The 19,683-nt window shown below is 41.2% G+C and overlaps 1 protein-coding gene across 1 annotated transcript; it reads right to left on the bottom strand.

Annotated features, from left to right (window-relative positions):
* Positions 1-2,980: 2,980 nt before the first annotated feature.
* On the bottom strand, positions 2,981-18,823 carry ASAH1 (N-acylsphingosine amidohydrolase 1). The gene is made up of 14 exons (XM_062640087.1): positions 18,677-18,823; positions 14,133-14,179; positions 13,847-13,937; positions 12,572-12,658; positions 11,547-11,625; positions 10,571-10,645; positions 9,780-9,825; positions 8,209-8,353; positions 7,057-7,111; positions 6,774-6,855; positions 6,020-6,151; positions 5,667-5,790; positions 5,049-5,105; positions 2,981-4,386 (listed from the first exon to the last, which is right to left on the bottom strand). The coding sequence occupies exons 1-14, from the start codon at positions 18,752-18,754 to the stop codon at positions 4,297-4,299; spliced, it is 1,188 nt and encodes a 395-aa protein (XP_062496071.1). The 5' UTR covers positions 18,755-18,823; the 3' UTR covers positions 2,981-4,296.
* Between the last annotated feature and the right edge of the window lie 860 nt (positions 18,824-19,683).

Below are 19,683 nucleotides of genomic sequence, written 5' to 3'. Positions count from 1 at the left end.
CAAAAAGGAAAGGGGATGAGTAGCTGCTATGCTTGCTGGCTTCTGGATGCTTTACAGCCTCCAGCTATATATCTTGCTTTTAAATCGGAAGAACGGTTTCCTGGGATAACATGTATGTTTTAACTTCAGTATTCTTTCCTCAGAGAATCTGTTTCGATCTACTATCTCTCAGCATGATTTGACAAACTATAGTAACAGCAGTTGCTGCAGGTGGGGAGGCACACTTAGGTTGGGCTTTCATATGACAGCAAAGGAATGCTTAGTTTAGGGAGCAGTGGGGTCAGTAGAGGAGTGTACTCTTGTTTTCCCTTCTCCATCCAATCACTTCTGTTTCTTTTCCCCACTTGGCTCATGCAGAAAGCATACCTTCTGCAGCTGAACGGGGCTATCTTGGCAGAACAGTTTCCAGCTCTCAGGGGATGGTGCATGTACACCCCTTGTAGGAATGCAGATGCAGCATTTTGGAAACTAAGTTGGCGCAAATAACATGTAACTACTCAAAGGTTTAAACAGCGGTGTAATTCAAATGGTTGGTGTGGCCTGAGAAAAGGCTGTGTTTGATACAAACAGCCGCAGGTACCTGAATTAAAGTTCCACTTTGAAAAGAAGATGGCAATTCAGCCCTTTGCTACAACTCAGTGCTTGTGATCTATCTTTATTACTACAGACAAAATAAGTATTTCTTTTTTTTTTTTGGTAATGAGATGAACTACTTTCATTGAAATTTTATGAGAGAAAAGCCTAAGGATTAACTTTTTTTCCACATTGGGTGTCTTCCTTATAGAGAAGGCTTAGCCAGACTGAAAGAAACACAAGACTATTAGTGAAAAACCCTAAGCAAGCCTTATGTCTGGAGTTACCTTAAACATAGAATGCCCAACAGAGGCAGCCTCACTACTGGGATTCTTCTATTGCTCATCCGTCACCCTTGAGCTAGGAGAACAAACTTTGCAAAACAAATTACACTGAGAGGGATTGTCCCATATACAATTAATATAATTCAGAGCTGATTCACTGTGGATCAGAAAATGTCCCAAGTACAGCACTTCTCAGTATGTAAACAGACTAACTCCTTTATAATTACTGTCCTCTCCTCTAAGTAACAGTATGGGAGCAGACTTAGCTACAAGAGGCCTTTAAAATCTTTGATACTGCCAAGTTACGATGCTCTGAAAAACTGGTAGGCAGACCAAGAGAGAACAGCTGCCCGGCGTGCTTGCTTCTTGATCACAGTATTTGGCCAATTGGTATGCTGTGTTTCCAGACTCCTTTAACAAAGGCAGCTGCTTATAAAATGCATAAATACCTGGAGTTTTCTTCCCAAGGCAAATTGTGGTTTCTGCCACTGCTTTGACTTAGCATTACTCTTTGTGGCTCATCTTGTTCTTCTGGTGCAAAGGATGAAAGGTTTTGCTGCTGGAGAGCTTGTGTGTGCCCTTCTCACCAAAGCTTCTGGTCCTCCCAAAGCAGAAGAGTCCCTCTAATGATCTGTGGCATAAGCAGGACATTTCCCTATTGCTGTCACCAAGGTGAAATCCAGGTTTTTGAGCTTTCTGTTTGCGTTGCTTTCCTTCTTTCTCTTTACACCTGTAGCCCAAAGGGGTGGCTGCACGAAGGTGGGACAGGTGTTTGTGCTGGGAGTATTTTGTTATCTGTGGCACCTGCCTAAAGCTCTCAGGGCTCCATCTCATTCCACTCTCCATCATGCCTCCATGCATGCTCCAGCTCAAGTCTTCTATTTACTCCTGCTGCTTTTCCTGCAGGTCCTTTCAGCACATCTGCTCTGGAGCCTGGCTTCTAAGCAAAGTCTTAACTGATAGCTGACTCTAATGCAAAGTCACTTGCATGTGTGTGCCATAACTACTGCTGGACTTTAATGGAATCCAGTTCTTTTCCTGGATTCTCCTATCTTCACTAGCTGCTAGTGTTTTGCTCTTTGACATGGGTGATGCCATCCCTTCTTCCTCTGAAAAGTATGGGGCTTCACCTCACGGGTTTCTTATACTGTAGAGGTGTGATATTTTAGTGGCAGACAGGTTTTGCATTTAAATGCCAGCATCCAAATGTTTTGTCTTTCCTGTAATGCCTTATTTCAGCAAGGTCTGAACAACTGGATTAACTCTTTGTATTTACATTACCTGTAAAAATCTCTTGGAAGCTCAAATACTGAGGCTGTTCTTCACAGAACTAGATTATGCAGTTACAATACAAAAGTATGTTTGTCTTGTTCCTTATATATATACTTATCTCTTTTTTTCTTGCAACCACTTGCTGATTTTTCACAACAGAACTAGGAAAGCTGTGTAAATCCCTTATCTAAACTCCAAAGAGAAAATATGTACAGCTGCTTCTTTGACCTAGGGAAAAATAAACCTTAAAACAAAAGCTCAGGCCACCTCTTCAGTGTTTGTGAGGTACCTCAACTATTAGACATTGGGAAGAAACTCTTTACTGTGAGGGTGGTGAGACACTGGTATGGGGTACCCAGAGAAGCTGTGGCTGCACCATCCCTGGCAGTGTTCAAGGCCAGGTTAGACGGAGCTTGGAGCAACCTGCTCCAGTGGAAGGTGTCCCTGCACATGGCAGGGGGCTGGAACTGGATGAACTTTCAGGCCCCTTCCAACCCAAACCATGGTGTGATTCTATGAAGCATGCCCATTTTTGTTGTGTCTTTCTGCTCGAGAAAAAAATAACAAAGAAGCTAAATGAAATCCCAAAGTTTCAAGTTGCTGTATACATTTCTTCAGTGAAACGGTCTTAGCTTCCATTACAGTGCCTAGGGCAGCAGAAGCAGGAGGGGGCAGTAAACTGCTGTTAAAACCAGATGTCTCTATCTGTAACAAATTAAACTTTTTGTCTGGATTGAGAAAACCTTCAAATCAAGTGCTTTCAGAGTTGACAGGCGAAGGTTAAATCAATAATTCATCACATTCAACACTTTTTCCCTATAAGGCAGACCCATAAGACATAGTTGTTGGGCTTTTTATTTCTAAACAGCTTTGTTTATTTTAGTCAACAGCAGGCACAGGTATTCAGGCTCTGGCCAGACATCCACAGGATTTAGCTGTGCTTTTGCAATTGTAAAGCAATTTCCAGTGTGGAAATGTGGATTGTCTTGCACAAGGGACATACCAAAAGCTCATTAGTTAATGACTGTAAATAGTCTACACTGCCTTGCTCCACATATGCTAAAGTGGGACAGGGCTCATTAAGCAAGTAAACTTACTTATTTTTAAATGACAAAGTAATTTGATTATGGCTGTTAAACAACTAATTCCAAATAAACCTGAACAACCCCCTACCAGATTAAGGTGCGACCTCAGAAGTACACAATATGCTCTTAATGGTACAGACTGTATTATCTGACTTGGTTTAACTGCTTTATATGAATCAAATGTCCCAGAACCTGCTTATCACACTATACAGGCATCTTCCCCTGATCTAAATCACACTGTTATGAGATTGTATGAGACAGATTTTTTTGCCATGTGCTATGTAACATGCACAGTGACTGCCACTGAGGTACAAAATCAGTGCATTTGTTACTTGGTGAAATAAGTAGTTCTTAACAATATGTACTGTATTAGTATTTATTTTCTTGAGACAACAGAATAATCTGTATTAAAAAATTGTTACTGGGCCAAGAAAAAGCTTCAGCAGAGTATCTTTACATTAGTGAAAAGACATTTTTTTGGCTCAGATCTCATTTTAGGTATTGCCCTAAGACCTCATTTCTGTGCGTAGGTATGACACCTGGTAGGTTATTTTATAACAGGTTATCTCTGAAATCTCCTTACACTGGAGAACACTAGCAATTCACCTTAATGTGTTTAGGGTGTTTAGGGTACAGTTCTGTTATTCATTCCTCCCAGATGGCCTTCTTATACCCAGTATTTTTCATGCTTGATAAGTGCAATTTTAACTCCTGTGTGCTTTGGAAGTCTAAAAACCCCAACCAAATAAGAAAAAATAACAAACCCACAAGCAACAACAAACCAAACAAAGAACACTGCCAAGACTGAAGAGATCTAGAGCCAGCTGCTAAACTCATTTGTCAGAAATGGCTGAAATCAAACCAGACATTCATTAGTATACATTTGTCAGCACAATGGCTGGTCAGAAAGCAGGAAAGTCCACTGTGACAGTGGGGCCCCCACTGTTAGAAGCTCATTGACATTTCTATGTAGCCATTAGATTTCTGAAGAGAGGAGTTTGAGGAATCTTTTTCCAAAATTATTTTTTCTTGGATGACCTCCAACTCTGACAAGCAGCTTCCAACATAGGAAAGGTAGAGGACTACCAAGGGCTACAGGGATCTGGGCACTCCCGCAGGTAAGTCTCTGTATGGCCATTATCCACCTCCATCAGTGTTGTGCACACAGTCAGCTGTCAGGCAGGTGGGAGGAAGCAGAGAAAAGGGAAAGAAAAAGACAGAGCCTCATTACAGCAATTAGTGGAAAAACTCTCTCTGATACTAGATGAACAGTTCAACTAAAATGAGCATTTATCTTATTCAGTCAACAACATGCAAGTATGCACAGCTTGTGTCCTCACCCAAGAATGCTGCTTCCACTTAATACAGTAACTAAACTTTATCATTCAAAAACTCTTTCCATCCTTCTAGTCCTTCCCCCCTCCCCAAACACCAAAACCTCAAGTTCAGACTAAAACATCTTCTGTTGCAAGAAGAATGTGCATGTAGTATGCCCTAAACCATGATGTGTATTAACCTGTTCCACGCTACTTATAAAGGCATGCACCACAGGTTAATTCAGGTTAGAAGGGTCCTTCAGATGTTTATAGTACAAATGCTGCCTCAAACCAGAGCCTGCTAGGAGAAAAGGGCTCAGCCTGCTCAGAGTTTTAAAGGTGTAGGGCCTCTGGAAAACAGCACTTTTGCTTTCACAAAGTAAGCATGGAATTTGTTTCACTTTTATGCACATTTTCACCTAAAAAAACTCTGAATGTACCACTGTGGCCTCCTCCTTAGACATACAGTAGTTAAGTCTGCCCCCACTCTAAACCTTCTGCAGAAATAGAAGCATTACCTTGTTGAGGACAGGCTTTGTAGAAAGAACATCATAAATTGCTGGTAAGGAGAGGTTCTAAAAAGAAAATAATACATTGATGGTAAGGGATATTAACCCGTAAGTGTAAATGCTCAAAACTGTAACTTCGTTATTGCTCAATTAGATGGTAAGATACAGCTTTAAGAGTACATGGTACTTGTGCATCTTGAGATCAGAAGAATATGGGTTGCAAAAACCTGAGCAGACCAGATCTCAGTACAGCATAGGACACCCGAGTGTCAATGTTTGCTGCCTGACAACATGTGTTTGAATTTCACTGGTGTTAAAACAGCCCAGGAAACACTGAAAATCTCTCTCAAAGTATCTCCTGTTTAACCTCCTGCACATGCAGCTGCAGAACATGCTTGCAAGAAACCCACCTACATGAAGAGAAACTCTAAAACTAAAACCCATTTGTGTGAAGAGCAGCTGGTACTTCATTACCCAGGAGCACAGACGAATTGCTACAAAACTGTTAGCCACTTTTGTTATTAGAGCTGTGCTTGCAAATGCCCCGACCGCTCCGGCCAGTGTCAGATCAGTACTGGAGCCTGGAAGCTTCAAAGAAGCAAGAAGAGGTATTGGGAAGATGTTTACCTCTTGTGTTGTCTGGTTCAGGCATTTCATTGCAGGTGTTCTGCGATTATCCAAGATCAGTGGAGGCTTCCAGCGATCGTAGTTTGTTTCTAAGACGTACCACGTACCTTTCTGGATATCAAGGCTGGAAAAGAGGTGTATGTTTGTGTTTTGCTTCTCTAAGTATACAGGAAGTACATATATAGTATATACTACATACAGGCAGATTTTTTTTAGGGTTCCTGTGGAATTTTTCGACAATGCTGAAGTGAGTTTTTGGACAACAGCAGTCACGAGAAACATGGGATGCAATTATTGTTGGAACCTATCCTCTTCTGGAAAGCCAAATCAGGTGTCAGGTCAAGCATACTCACTCCCAGATATCCAGAGTGGCTGTCCTGGAACGAGTTATCACACACCCTTCTCCTGAATTTTTTCCACCCAGTATAAAGTAAGCTGGAGCCAGCAGTCTTGTTTTTGCCAGTTTGTCTTTTGCGTCCTGGTAACTGCAGATAACAAAGTAGTGTTGGACTATTAAACATCATAAATGGTTGAAGTACAGAAAAATGAGTTTCACAGACCCAAGAACAGTTCAGTAGTTGCACCTTTCTTCCCCTTTCATGCACATGAGGAGGTTGTATCACAATGAAGAAATGCATTTAAGCAAAGCACCTCTACTCACTTTTGTATTTAAAGTATGGTTGTTGGGAGGTACTCTATGCTTTTCATCATCTTATTCCTGGTTTAAATGTACATGCTGTGTCATACTCCATCTAATTCATTTACTGTGTGAGAGCTTTTGTTGCTGTTTACTTCCTAAAAAAACCTTTCAGATGTGTTTTGATGCAGAATGCTGCCGTTACACACTCAGATGCCAATAGGTTCATTGGAACAAATATATCAGAGAAAACAATTTGAGGAGTTCTAAGGGATCATGTGTGATGCTTCTCCCTCCTACAGGCTAACAGCAAAACCAGAACTATTTAATGTTAAGGCTTCTAGGAAGGTATCTGTATCATTAGATACCAAGCGATAAGATCATTAGATACATCTACAGTGTTCATGCCAGTTGAAAGCAAAGGAGATTAAAGCAGCAGAATATTGAGTGTGAGTGGGTGGGGGAAATACCTTGTAGCATTCTCTAGTATTGCTCTTGTAAGAAAGCCCATCCACATACCATCTCTTCTACCAAGAAACCATTCGAAGATTCCTGCAAAACAGCACTGGTTACAATAATTTGAGAAGGTTCACACATGCTATTCTAACTCTCACAGCCTCTAAAGTGAACTGTGTTTTATCTTATTCATCTGGAATCTTTTCACCATTTGTGTGCCTGTTTATTAAGCTAACCGGTATGCCCAAGGTCTGAAGAACTTGTACAGAAATAGTGAAAGGAATAAGCATTACTCACCAACATAACCACCATCAAGACTGAAACGCTCATTCATTGTCAGAGTGAACAAGTCCTGAAAAGCATTAAACAAGTCAACATCCATTCATCACCACCCCACTGATGTCAGTAATAAACAAGGGGCAGCATCACAGTTCACATACCAGTTGAGCTTCTTGTTCGCTAGACTTTTCCCCTTTGGGCTGCAAGATTAAGCCCATGCAGAGAAGAACCTAATTTACCACTGCTTGAGGAAGTGAAATGGTAATTCATAGTCTTCCAGCCTGGGCACAGCAACCCAGCAAACCATGCTTATATGCTAAGCAGGTCAAGCCTGTGGACATTTTTCTCTTGGTCCTTGCTGCATCACCGGATTACCAGTTTTCCTTCCCCTGCTGTATATTACCTTCTTCCCAAACCTCTGAATATTGCCTCAGTTTGAAGGTAGATATTTCAGTCCCAGTGTTAAGTACACCCTAATATGTTATTGCTGTTCACATGGGCATGCAGCTGTATGCAGTTCAACATGCAATGCAAACTCAAATCCCAGTCCAACTATTTTCTTTTGAAGGAAAGTGGAATTCATCTACACTGGATTATTTTCAGAATGGACTGCTCCCAGTTTATTTTACCAGTAAAAAAATAAATGGATACAATGCAGGGATTTATGCCAGAAATGCTCTGCTACAAAAAGGGCCACCTGCTATAGAGGATAAAAGCCAGAGCATGTAGGAAAGGAGTTGTGGTAAGCTGGAGACCTCGGCATATTCTCCACTGCTGTTTTATAAGGACTTAAGATAACCCCCAAATTTCAGGTGCCTATTAAAAAAAGAAATAATAAAAAAAACTTGCAATGTAGGACTCCTTTTCCAAGGATTAGAGAAGGAATTAAAATAGCACAGCTATGCCATTTCACCTCTGGGATCACAGCAGTATCCCTTTGCTAGCAAGAAACTCCAACCGCTTGTTCACTTCTGTTTGTAGTCAGAATTCAACGTCTGGCATTAGGGTTTTTTACCTTTCTTCAAACAGCTATACAGTGTACCAGAACAATTAGGATATCATTTATTAAAAACCATCCCAAGGCAGAGAGTGAAAGCAGGCAAATCTACATCTTAAAAGGAAGCCCAAAGTGTTATTAACAAACTGACAACCCTCCCTCCCCTTACTTACTGGTTTGACTCCAGACACCATGCCTATGTATCCTGCAAAATTTGTAGATTTGAATACTGTTTTGTTGTTTCTCTGGAAGTCCAAGTTCACCACTATGGGCTTCAGTTCCCGAGTTAAAGTCCAGGAGTTATTTTTAACATCCCACCTGCAGAAGACAGTACAGCATTTGAAACCTCCTTCCCTCAGCAGCTTTTAAAACTTCCCTTCACAGCACACAGATTTCCTGTGTGTGATACCTGTCCTCTAATCTTACTCATGTCAGCCAGCACCACTGCTCAGCAGTTACGGTAGCAGCACGAGCAATACACAATTAGGAAGTCTAAATACAAAAGCAGTCGGTGAAAAGAACCCAGTTTTGTTTGAACCAAGAGCATATGCACTACTCGGTATTAAACAGCACAACCGATACAGCTGGTTTGCCTTGACACACATAACTTTCTTCTATTCCTGCTGGCAAAAGGAGACTGCTACAGGTACTACCTGTGACATCAAACCTACTGTATTCTGAAAGCATGTACAGCTTGTTCTGCAGCAGAATGATCCGGTTCCCTCAAATCCTGACTTTTCAAAGGGAGAAAACAAACCACATACTATTGGATTTGCTCTACCCTAAGGGAAGCCCTAGTGTAGTTTGTAAATTAAGCCAGAACAGTTTGTAGGCAACAGGGTGCTAAAGTGCACTTAGCAGACCATTACATTCTATGGAAGGAATCAGGTTCTGGGAGCAACTTTGGAAGTTGCTTTAATTTTCAGGGAGCATGTTCCCAGTATTTCTGACTAGTGTGAGAATTTCAACACAAGCCAAACCAAGGGATAGGTGGAGTCACAGCTGACAACATTAAGAGTTTTTGATAGGCAGGTAAGAATCTTAAAGAAGATGGACATTAAAATTCCATCTGGGCAATGAGAGCCATCTGGATGTGTGACATTACACAATAAACTGGGATAATAGAACTACATGATCACAAGGTATGAAATGAAAATTAGAAAAGAATCCAGTGCTGGGCACCAAACTAGAATTTATATCCAAATGAATGATATTGTTAGATTGGTGGAGTACAAAGCACTGGCTTCTGAGTCAAAGTCATGAATGATGGGAAGTGCCAGTTGAGCACAGTACAGTAACTAAGGGAAGAATTTGGGTGAAAAAAAAAAGCAACCACAAAACCAAGCTTCAATCCAATCCACATTTCTCTGTATACACTACAGTTGGTGCTTCTGTCCCACCATTTAAAGAACAAACCATGCCTCGGAGATACGGTCACATGGACCTTTCTTTGGTTAGTAACAGTTTTAATTGAAGCTGAGAAACCACTATCACGGAACGCAACTGTTTTACAAAGTCATTCTTGACACACTTGCAGTAATTTGACATAAGATCAGCAGAACTACCTTTTTGTTGGATTTTTTTAGCCCTTTTTTCACAACCTGCAATCCAGAACTACTTGTCACAGTTCGAATGTCCAATTCATCATTTAGACTCATAGAATGTGTGTAGAAATTTCAAGTTCAGCTTTCCCTTTGGGTTTAAAAATTAACAAACACAAATAATGGAAAGTGTGGTTACTTACCCAAGAAAAAGCCCAAAATCCAAGTTTCTGGCATGGTACAGCTTCCCTGTATAGCAATAAAAAGATTAAACACTATTTTATAAAGAAAGAGACATAAATTTCAGCTTAGAAAATCAGGAAATAAGCAGGAAAAATACCTGGGAAAGTGAGCAAGGAAAATACCATTGTCTACTTGCCCTTTTCATAAGCCCAGTAAATGGGGGGGAGGGGTTGGATTAACGAAGTGTTTTGCCATAATTGAAATCCAGTAATCTTGTAAACTGCTGTCCCTCTCAGCCTGAGATGCTTTCCACATTATCTTAATGCAATGCTATTACCTTGAGCTTCCTCTCAAAGTGAGATGTTCGTAAGCCCTCTGAGAACCCCATAGACATTTCCTGAGCTGGAACAGGTACAGACAAGGGCAGCAGAACTGAGTAACAGAAGAAGTCTTTTTTTTCTTAGAACAGGCTATCCATTTTCATAAGCAATAACTAGGAACTAGATGCGAAACAGATTGCACTAGAACCCCTCATAGCACTGAGAAAGTATCAGATGCCTGGCTGGTGTTTCTTTCCCCTAGAAAAACAAATGCCAGCTACTGTAATCTTTGAAGGTACTTTTTCCTTTTTTTTAACCTCAGACAACTGTGATCTCTTGCTCTCTTCTCAGGAATACCTTTTTATTATCATTGCTTTTAGTCTCTTCTACCAGACCTTCTTGCCTGCAGTTGAGAAGGACTATGTTTGTGTTAATTGACCTGGACCCTCTCCTACATAAAAGATTCTTATGTAAATTCTGGGTTGCATTACCTGTTTTATCTTCCGCCACTATTGATGTACATACAGTAAAAATTTCATAAAAGATGTTAAAAATAACAATTTCCCCTAGAACAAAAAGAAACAAAGTTCAATAGTCTGAAACTTTTGCCATGAGCAGAGAAAAAAAAAAGTAAGAAAAAAATATACTGCAAAGTTCAACATTCTATGGTATTTCTCTAAAGAATTTCTGTTTAAATCTCATTTGAGCACTGAAATGATTGTTTCACCAAAATCAAGAGCTTTCTGAAAGGCAAACAGAAGGATCAGAATCCTTTGGTCTTCTGCTTTACCATACAGAAAACTGACAGTAATTGATATTTCCTCCTCTGGAAACTTCAAAACAAGCTATAAAATTCACTTTAAAGAAGAAATGTACTCTATATACCACTCTTGCATAGAAGAGCTGCTGATTAGCACCAGGTATGCTGCTCCTGTATGGGCAAAGCAGTGGAAGCAGGTCTAGGGATCTTCTTTGTCACAATTCTGGAAGAATTCAATGTCTATTTCTCACTGGAATGGCATTCTTTTTCACAAAGTGTGGAAGGAAGGCAGGAGGATGTAGCAAAGTGAAAGAAAGCACAGCATGAAACTAAGCCTTGCCTTCTTGGTATGTCAACAGTAGCCACACAGCTGAATGGGAAACCAACGAGAATGAAGCATTTCCCTCAAATTCTGGTGCACAGGAACTGAAACTTGCTCCATTTCCCAAAACTCAGGAGTGAGAAGCTACAGCTCTACAGAGAATTTCCAGCCTGATGAAAGGCGTATGTGATTTCTTGCCATTCTCCTCCAAAATACTGTTTCTGGTTTCATTTAGTTTGACATGCAATTTATTGCTTTATCTACTTCATTAATAATTTATTTGTTATAGTCACAGATGACTATAACTATAGGGCAGGTTGTACACATACTAATCTTAAATGAGTCTGGCTTTTCACAATGTTAACAGAGTGCTGGAAACTATTACCCAAAGGAATCCCAGATGAATTTGCAATCCCTGTAAGTTCTTCATTGAAAGGATAAGGAAGTGTGGCTGTCAGGTGAACCTGAAAGGAAAAGTTTTGTACATTACTTGTGTAAATCAATACTATTCCGTTACTTAAAACAAATCTCTCCCCAGTAGTACACCCTTCTTGCAAATACAGAGTACTGAATTCCTCTGCAGCTTGTAAAACTTGAGGATGACAAGTACGTACTTGGGGAAAGCAAAAACTATTACTTATCAAAATACCGATGTGTGAACAACAGAGATTAGCACAGTATCTTTATTATTGTTAGCAGCAGCAGCCAGAACAGAGTGCAAGACTCTTACATGCTAAAAGCTCAACCAGAACTCAGCTTGACTTTTTGGGAATCCCTACCTTTCACAGTGTCACTACTACTGTAGATGCCACATTTACATCAACCCTACTCCGGCACACAGGGATGCAAATGAAGCATGGCCAGTATGACCTAAGGCTGCTGTAAATAAAGATGCGGGACAAATCTTACCTTATGCTGTCTCTAGTGCTACACTGTGTTCCCCCCGTTCTGATTCCATGCCCAAGCCTATTTTAATCAGAACCAAATTATTTTGTAAGGTGAGACCTGGTCAGTTGTCTCTCTACTCAGATATTTATGACAGTTTTCAAAACCTGATTTTATTCTACTGTTTAAAAGGAGTTGAACATAGCCAAGAGAATTCCAATGAAGTGTTTTGCTACAGCAATGTCCTGGTTTCAATAAGTAGCATATGTCTGTCATGACTGATCCAAACTTGAAAAGATCTTAGAAAAATTCAGAGGAGGAAGAGATGTGTGCATTTTAGGTTTGATGGTTTCAGAGTAGCTCAGAGTAGGAAGAAGGAAAAATTTCAGAGTAACTCTTTGAAACAGCATTTTTGTTCTGGAAGAATTATCACTCATGAAGTTCTTAACTGCCAGATTTAGCGGCACACTCCAATTCTGGTAGTCGAGCATACAGTAATAAAGTTCTTAAGCTGAAAATACTTACTATTTTCTTATCCACTATGTCAACAACTTTGCCACTGGGGAAGAAGGTATTTGCTATATCTTTAATATTCTGGACCACAGTCTTCAGCTAAAAAGAACAAGAGCTTTTACTGAGTACATCTGGAGCATTAGGATTGCTACAATATTAACAGAACTCCTTCAAAAAATCATTTTGGTGAAAAATACGTATTCAAGGCAAGTGCTAAATGTTGTGTTCCTGCTGAGAAAACCACCCCTAACTCCTCATTAAAGAGTCATTCTTCAACCTTTATTCAAATAGCTTTCTCGATTAGCTCTGACTTCTGGTGTACTTCTACCAGAGAAAAAGAATTACAAGGAAAAGCCATCCTTGTCTTCTGCTCCTTTGATCATGTTTTAATATGCTGCACTCTTCTGTCTTTAAAAATGTTAATTAAATGCTCTTCACTTAAGCACTGATGTTCTTGAAGCCAAAAAGACTCAATAAATTTCTTACAGAAGTACATGCTTTCCATCTGCAACATGTGAATTGCCACAGAGTTCCACTCCATGTGATCTAACTAAGTACATGAGAGAGAGAACCTGTTAGAATTCAAGGTAAACCTGAAGCTTCCAACAGTTCAAATAAATACTATAGTGTAAGTAGAATTTGTCTGGCCTTCAGAGCTGAAAGGTCAAAGTTAGCAGGGATATAGCAAAAATCCCTGGCCTTTTTGGGGAAATTAAACATTACTGGTTTGAATTTCCAGCAACCTTTAGAAGAAGCTGCTCTAAATAGTCTGAAATAGTTTTGAGTATTTTAAAAATGATTTCTGCTCTGTAAGCACCAGTGATGGAAGCAGCAACCCTGAAAAGCGCAGGAAATTCACTTCAGCATCTTCTGCAGTGTTTTGAGAGAAGCAGGGATGTGCAGAGAAGGGATGCTGCCTCTGTTTCCTTTCATTTTGCTGTGGCTGTCCCTTTTGTGTACTCCTCTCCTCTTTGTTCTGTACTGCTTCATGAGTAAAGGACTTTGATAAATGAAAGCCTGCTTTATCCTGCATCAGTTTCTTTTTCTCTACATCCCAAACATCAGTGCCCCTACTTGCTGGATGCTACAAGCTCAAGAGCTGAACAGAATGAAGTTTTACTCAAGCAATTATTTTAGTCTAGAGTCATAATAAAAAAGTCAAGTAGAAATGTTATCCCTTTCAGAGAACTTTAGCACAGGTATTCCTTTCCAAACCTTTTTTCAAAGTACAGGCTATGAGCTAGTTTTATACCTCCTAAGCTTCAAAGCAAGCTCTGAATTTCATACCTCTGTCTTTTTGTCGCGCATCAAGTTATCCCATCTTTTGCTGGGAGGTAAATCAAGATTTATGACATATGTGGGTATGTTCCCTTTGAACCTGAAAGGTAAGTGCCAAAGTTTAAATTTGAAGAAGGCTTTGAAAAAACATTTGACAAAACAAGTGCTTCCCACCTGTAACTAGCATTTTTTACAGATGCAAAGGAACAAGTTACTAAAAAACTCCAAAACTGGTCAGACTTGCAAATCACTACTATTCTGCCATTTGTTAGCCAAGTTGAAACGGATTACTTACGTTGGCCCTGAAGGAGGGTATGTTTTAGTCCTGCATTCTTCTCCATACTGTAAAGACAGCAAACCATTACAATTCAGCTTCTTAGTTAAAACACTATTACTCTATCAGCCTTAAATTTGAATTAAACCTCTAGGACTAATCAACAAATTCAGTTCCTGATGAGTCGATAATAAAGAGAGTCTTGGGACTTTGGAAAGGGTGCAGAGGAGAACACAAGAGGTAGGGGACAAACAACAGCTTAGTCCAAGGCAAGCACAAGTTTGCCATAAATATACAGATGCATTTTTACCCCGTGGGATTGAACAAAGAGTTGAATAAGCATATTCTATAGACAAGTTCAGAAACCTTAAATCTCAGCACTGACCAGTTTGTTCATAATCACATTTTATAGCATCATTCATAACTATGCTCAGCATTAAGCTGCATTGTGCAGCTGCAGCAGAGAAAGCACGACAAACTCTAGGCAAATTACTCTGTGCAATGAGCTACATGGCATGACTTCTTATTTAGTGTGGGAAAGTGATGCTGAACTGCTGCTAAATATTATGAGAGGCACATTTCAGGAATATAACTAAAAACTAGTTACCTTCATTCCTGTGAGAACACTTACTTACAAATGAAAATTTGAGGACTGTATTTAGGCATTCTCAAAGTGAATGCAAGGGTGTTTTCCCATCAATCACATAAAGCATGCACATACATATGTAAACATATGCATATACATGCTACAATTATATCTACATGTTTTACCCAGTGAAATACAAGTGAATGCCTACTAGCCACACTTGTGCTTCAAGCCAGTTGAGAACAGACCAGACTTGGTCCCCAAGCTATCAGAACAGATCAGTAAGCAACTAAGAGCACAGTATGTCCCACTAGGAAAAAAGAAAGGTACACACGCTATTCCAGGACTCCATAGAAAACCTTCCAAGACACAAGTGTCTGGGAGACAGAATAGAAATAAGAATATTTAGCGATTATTCCACCACTCCTCACACACACTTTGATTTCCAATATTTATTTGGCTTTACTAATTATATTACTAATGTGTCCTTATAATGCACTCTGGCTCCATTAAAAACTGACACAAGATGTCTAGTAGCTACGTATCTATCTGGACAAAAAAGCTAACTAATGTCCATGTTCTCTTTGGGCTCATCACATTATCTGTTTTTAATGCATTAATCTTGAAAACACAATGCCTTACACAATGTCACAAGCTTTAAACACTGGCATAATTTGTTACAAGTGGAAACAGGAATTTGAAATTGGGACTGGTTTCTGTGTGCTATCATGTGACCTCTTTTTGTACTGTTTCCAGCTGCTGAGAAAAAGTATGGGATGAATTTTGGTTCTACATACAAGGCGAAGGTATAGGACCAGCAGCTATGTGTGTTTCCTAGATCTCACGGTGGTGCAGCTATAGCCTTTGCATAGCTGGAACAAAAGGTCAAACAGAAGAGGCCATTTAATTTTCAAAATGAGGAAGTTTCAAAACAAGGAGTATAGGGGGTGGATATCAGATGACTAATTAGGCAACAAAAGTCAGTCTTTGTGCAAAGCCAAGCAAAAGCTTAACAGTACTAATGCAACAGTCTTCTGAAATTTTCCATCCTGCAATACTAAAATCAATCAGAAAAAGTGACATTACATACACATACTAGTGCAACGGATGCACAGATCTGAACCTTCATGAGATACCTGCTGTCAGAACATGCTTCTTGAGAGACAAAGCCTGTAACAAAAAATTATCTGCAGTGGATGAAAGTTCAGTTGATCTGTCTGTATAGCCCACGTGTATGCAGAGGAAACGGTAGCAACCATGCAAACTGATTTCAAAGGATTTTCAGCGGTGTTCCACGTGCCAAATGTTACGTCACTCCTGAGATTTTAATCTTGTATTTGTAGCTATTTTTATCTTCTGAGCCCTTTGCAACCTAAGCCACAAAAAAGGTGGGTAAAATAACAGCTAAAGGAAGAGTTATGGGAAAGATACAGAGAAAATGTTCCCTCTTTACATGTCAGTGATTTTAGACTTCTCACCTGTCTATTTATAAAGCAAGCTAAAGAAACCAAGAATCTCCAAACCAAACCATATACCTTCCAAAACTGCTAGCATTGATTGTGATATCCGATGAAAGCCAATATTATTAACAGTTTCTTAAGTAAACTACTATATGCTGGCACATAAGCAGTAATTTAAAAAGATGTCAAGACAACCAGAAAACTAGAAATGTTTTGGCTGGTTGCGAATAAAAAAACATTGCCTTCTGCAATCAGCTGAAGACTGACTGCAAACTTCTCCTGCAAGTTAAAGATTAAAAGAGACACCTAAAATACTTTCTTACAGCAACAGAAAAGCCATGAGGCACTTTGTCACTGGCCTGAAATGAACAGCTATGGAGCTACTTCTTTGGTCAGCGAGGTCCTCCCCTCCGCAGAGGTCTGACACTGGTAGAGGAACAATAAATGCTGTCTGAGAAGCAGGAGCAGCCTTCCAGGATGAGAGGATCGCCTTGAGTTTCCAACATGACAAGCCAGAGGGGGTGTCCCAGAAAGAGCCAGCAGAAGCTGGCTCCAATCAGGAGGTCATCACTATAGACTTGCTTTTCAAACATGCACTGAACTGCCTAGGAGGAATACAGCTATTCTTGAGTGGTGATTAAAACCTCTTTCTTTCTTTCTTTCAAATTTGCATGCACGTAACCATACAAAAATGAATGTGTGGCAGCACAGGACCAAACACTTAAAGAAAGAGAACACAGTGGAAGAGAAAGACAACACAGTATGGGGAAAGATGGAAACAAGATATAAAAATGGAAGTAGCACAGATGATTTCTATTACAACTGATTGTATAAAAAGAAAAAAAAAAAAAGGTAGACCAGAAGAGGAACCAAAACAGCCAGAAAACTGCCAAGAATAATTGCAACCTGGGAAAAGGATATCAAGTGATGACAGTTATTAACTCTAGTACAGAAAATTAATGCAGAGCTTAATGACTGCCAAGTTAATATTTTAAAACTTAGCCTGATTTCATTAATATGAAATAGGTGGAATGTACTCCCCCAGTCTGAGGAATGCCAGCACTTTCTTTATTACCCTCAGAAACACTTCTGAGGTGGACCATCTCCAGCATCCTTCCTGAATATTCAGTGTTTCCCACCTTCATTTTTAAAAATAAATACAAAAAGCTCTTTGAGCTACAAAATAAGGTTATACAGTTTAAGGACATGGCACTCAATCTCCTTCAGGCAAAGTAAACCATTACATGCAGCATCTTTCTGTCTGTGAACTCTGTGGCCTAATACATTTTTCTCCCGGCTCCTCTTCCCCTACAGGACGATGCCAGTGCAGCACTCTGCCGCAGCAGTCCCACTGCTCTGCACCTTTCTGAACAAGGAAGTTCAGAGTACTCTGGCAACGCTGAAGAAATGGGGTTCCAAGCCAACTTAATCTGCAGTTCGGACAAGAAGTTGAGTATGGCTGAGGGGGCCTAACCAAAAGCAAAACGGACTGACTGTCTGCACCACTGAGATGTAATTCATGGCATTTAGCTTCCATGCTCCTGGTTAACGAAAATCCTGTATAGTCAGGGCAATAAGGGAAGATTGGTCACCCAGATGTTCACAGTCCTCCAGAGCCTTTCCTGCAGTTCTCCCTCTCCCAAAACCCACACTCATTTTACTGAAATTAATATAACTTGCTAGGAAAAGTCTTATAGCAAACACAAAAGAATACAGGAAGTAGTATGTTCTCAGAATATTTAAGTATCTAATATAAACTGTATTTAAAAACAGGTTGCAGAAGAGCATTTTGAGATCCAGAGATATTTAAAAAACTGTCCTCTTCCCAGAGGATGAGAAGATTGGGAAACTGAAGAGATCAAAAAGTGCTTTGAAGCTTTGGGAATAACGAAACACATCAGGAAGCAAGAACAGCAGTTTCATCAGTTCCATCCAACAACAGCTCCATCTCCATGCAGGAGATGGAAGCCACCAGGTTCCAAGTAACTCCCCACTCCCCTGACCTCTCAATTCCACCAAAAGTTAAATATTTCACCTACTCAGTTAAAATAAAAACAAAACCAAACCAGGATACCCCAAGCCCACCTGCTCCATACTTCTAACCTTGGGTACAGCTGTAACAAATACACTGAGCAGATTCAAAGGTGTATGCACTTTTAGCAAGGCCTTCTTAAGTTTCCTTCTGAATATCTCTGCTTTGCTGTAATATTACAACAGTCACATTACAGATGTGTATGAAATTGAACGCGGGGATGAGTAAGGACTTGCAAAACACACCCTATAAACGCCACGACTTGTAACCGCAACCAAAGCTGTCAGATGAGCCATTTAGAAGTTACAAAGTCCGTGAGGGGAGCCAGGCTCTATCTCGAACCCACACGCGTGAAGTTAAAGGCCTCCTGCCTGGGGCCGGCTGCCCTCACACCGCCCGGCCCCGGCCGCCTCCTCCCTCCGGAGAGAGCCGGGAGCTATCCCCTCCGCTCCGCGCCGTCCCCCTCTCCTCCCGCCGCCAGGCTCACCGGGTCCGGCGCCCAGACGAGCTCCGCCACCACAAGGAGCGCGGCGGGGCACAGCAGCGCCCAGCCCCAGCCCACCATCCTGCTTCCCGGCTCGGCTCCGCGCTTCCCGGTGCTGCGGCCCGCATGACACGGCCCCGCCCCGCCTGTCAGAGGAGGCGGGCCCCGGCCCTCCCGCCGCCAAACCGCCGCCGCCGCCGCCGCCGCCCCAGGCTTCACCGCCCTCGCCCCGGCCTTCCTTGGTGTTTTCCAGTCATGCTTCCAAAAGAGGGAAGTTCTGCACGGGAAGATGTGAACTAAAATGGAGTCTCTTAGGTAACGCTAAAAGCAAACCCGTGGCACTTGTTTTCACTTCATAAATACTGTAATTACTCTGCGTCCTCGGGAGATTTTAGGCAGGTTTTTGTGGTGATGAGAGGTGCAAGGCAGGTGCCTTTGTTAGGAAGATGGAGTTTTCTCCATCTTGCCTGCTCAAGAGCGCAGGAAGTGGGCAACTGGAGAGACAGTCTAATGACATAGTATGAGAATACACCCATCTAAAGCACATACACCAAATAGTTTGGGTTGGAAGGGACCTGGAAGACCATCTAGTCCCAACACCCCTGCCAACAGGCAGAGACACCTTCCACTAGACCAGGGTGCTCCAAACCCCATCCAGCCTGGCCTTGAACACTGCCAGGTATGGGGCAGCCACAGCTTCTCTGGGCAACCTGTGCCAGCACCTCAGCACCCTCATAGTGAAGAATTTCTTCCTAATGCTTAATCTAAACCTCCCCTCTTTCAAGCCATTCCCTCTTGTCCTGTCACTACCTGCCCCAGATGTCCAGTAGGCCTCCTTTAGGTACTGGCAGCTGCTCTAAGGTCTCCCCGAAGCCTCCTCTTCTCTGGCCTGAACAACCCCAGCTTTCCCAGCCTGTCTTCGTAGGTGAGGTCCCTGATCATGGCCTTCCTCTGGACATGCTCCATCAGTCGACATTCCTCTTATGCTGGGGGCCCCAGAACTGGATGCA

Source organism: Pezoporus occidentalis, unplaced genomic scaffold, assembly GCF_034315485.1.
Source record: "Pezoporus occidentalis ecotype Australia unplaced genomic scaffold, CSIRO_AGI_Poc_V1 ctg1, whole genome shotgun sequence".
In the NCBI taxonomy this organism is placed as follows: domain Eukaryota; kingdom Metazoa; phylum Chordata; class Aves; order Psittaciformes; family Psittacidae; genus Pezoporus; species Pezoporus occidentalis.
The sequence above is the reverse complement of the archived record's forward strand: the minus strand, read 5'-3'. Positions and strand labels throughout refer to the sequence as shown.

What these genes read in the sequence shown, in the direction of transcription:
- ASAH1 (XM_062640087.1), bottom strand. Translation starts at nt 18,754, where the DNA reads ATGGTGGGCTGGGGCTGGGCGCTGCTGTGCCCCGCCGCGCTCCTTGTG. An exon ending in AGTGGCGGAAGATAAAACAG is followed by an intron (nt 9,826 to 10,570) that starts GTAATGCAACCC and finishes ATTGCTATACAG; the next exon opens with GGAAGCTGTACCATGCCAGA. An exon ending in GCCACTCTGGATATCTGGGA is followed by an intron (nt 5,791 to 6,019) that starts GTGAGTATGCTT and finishes CCTCTTTTCCAG; the next exon opens with CCTTGATATCCAGAAAGGTA.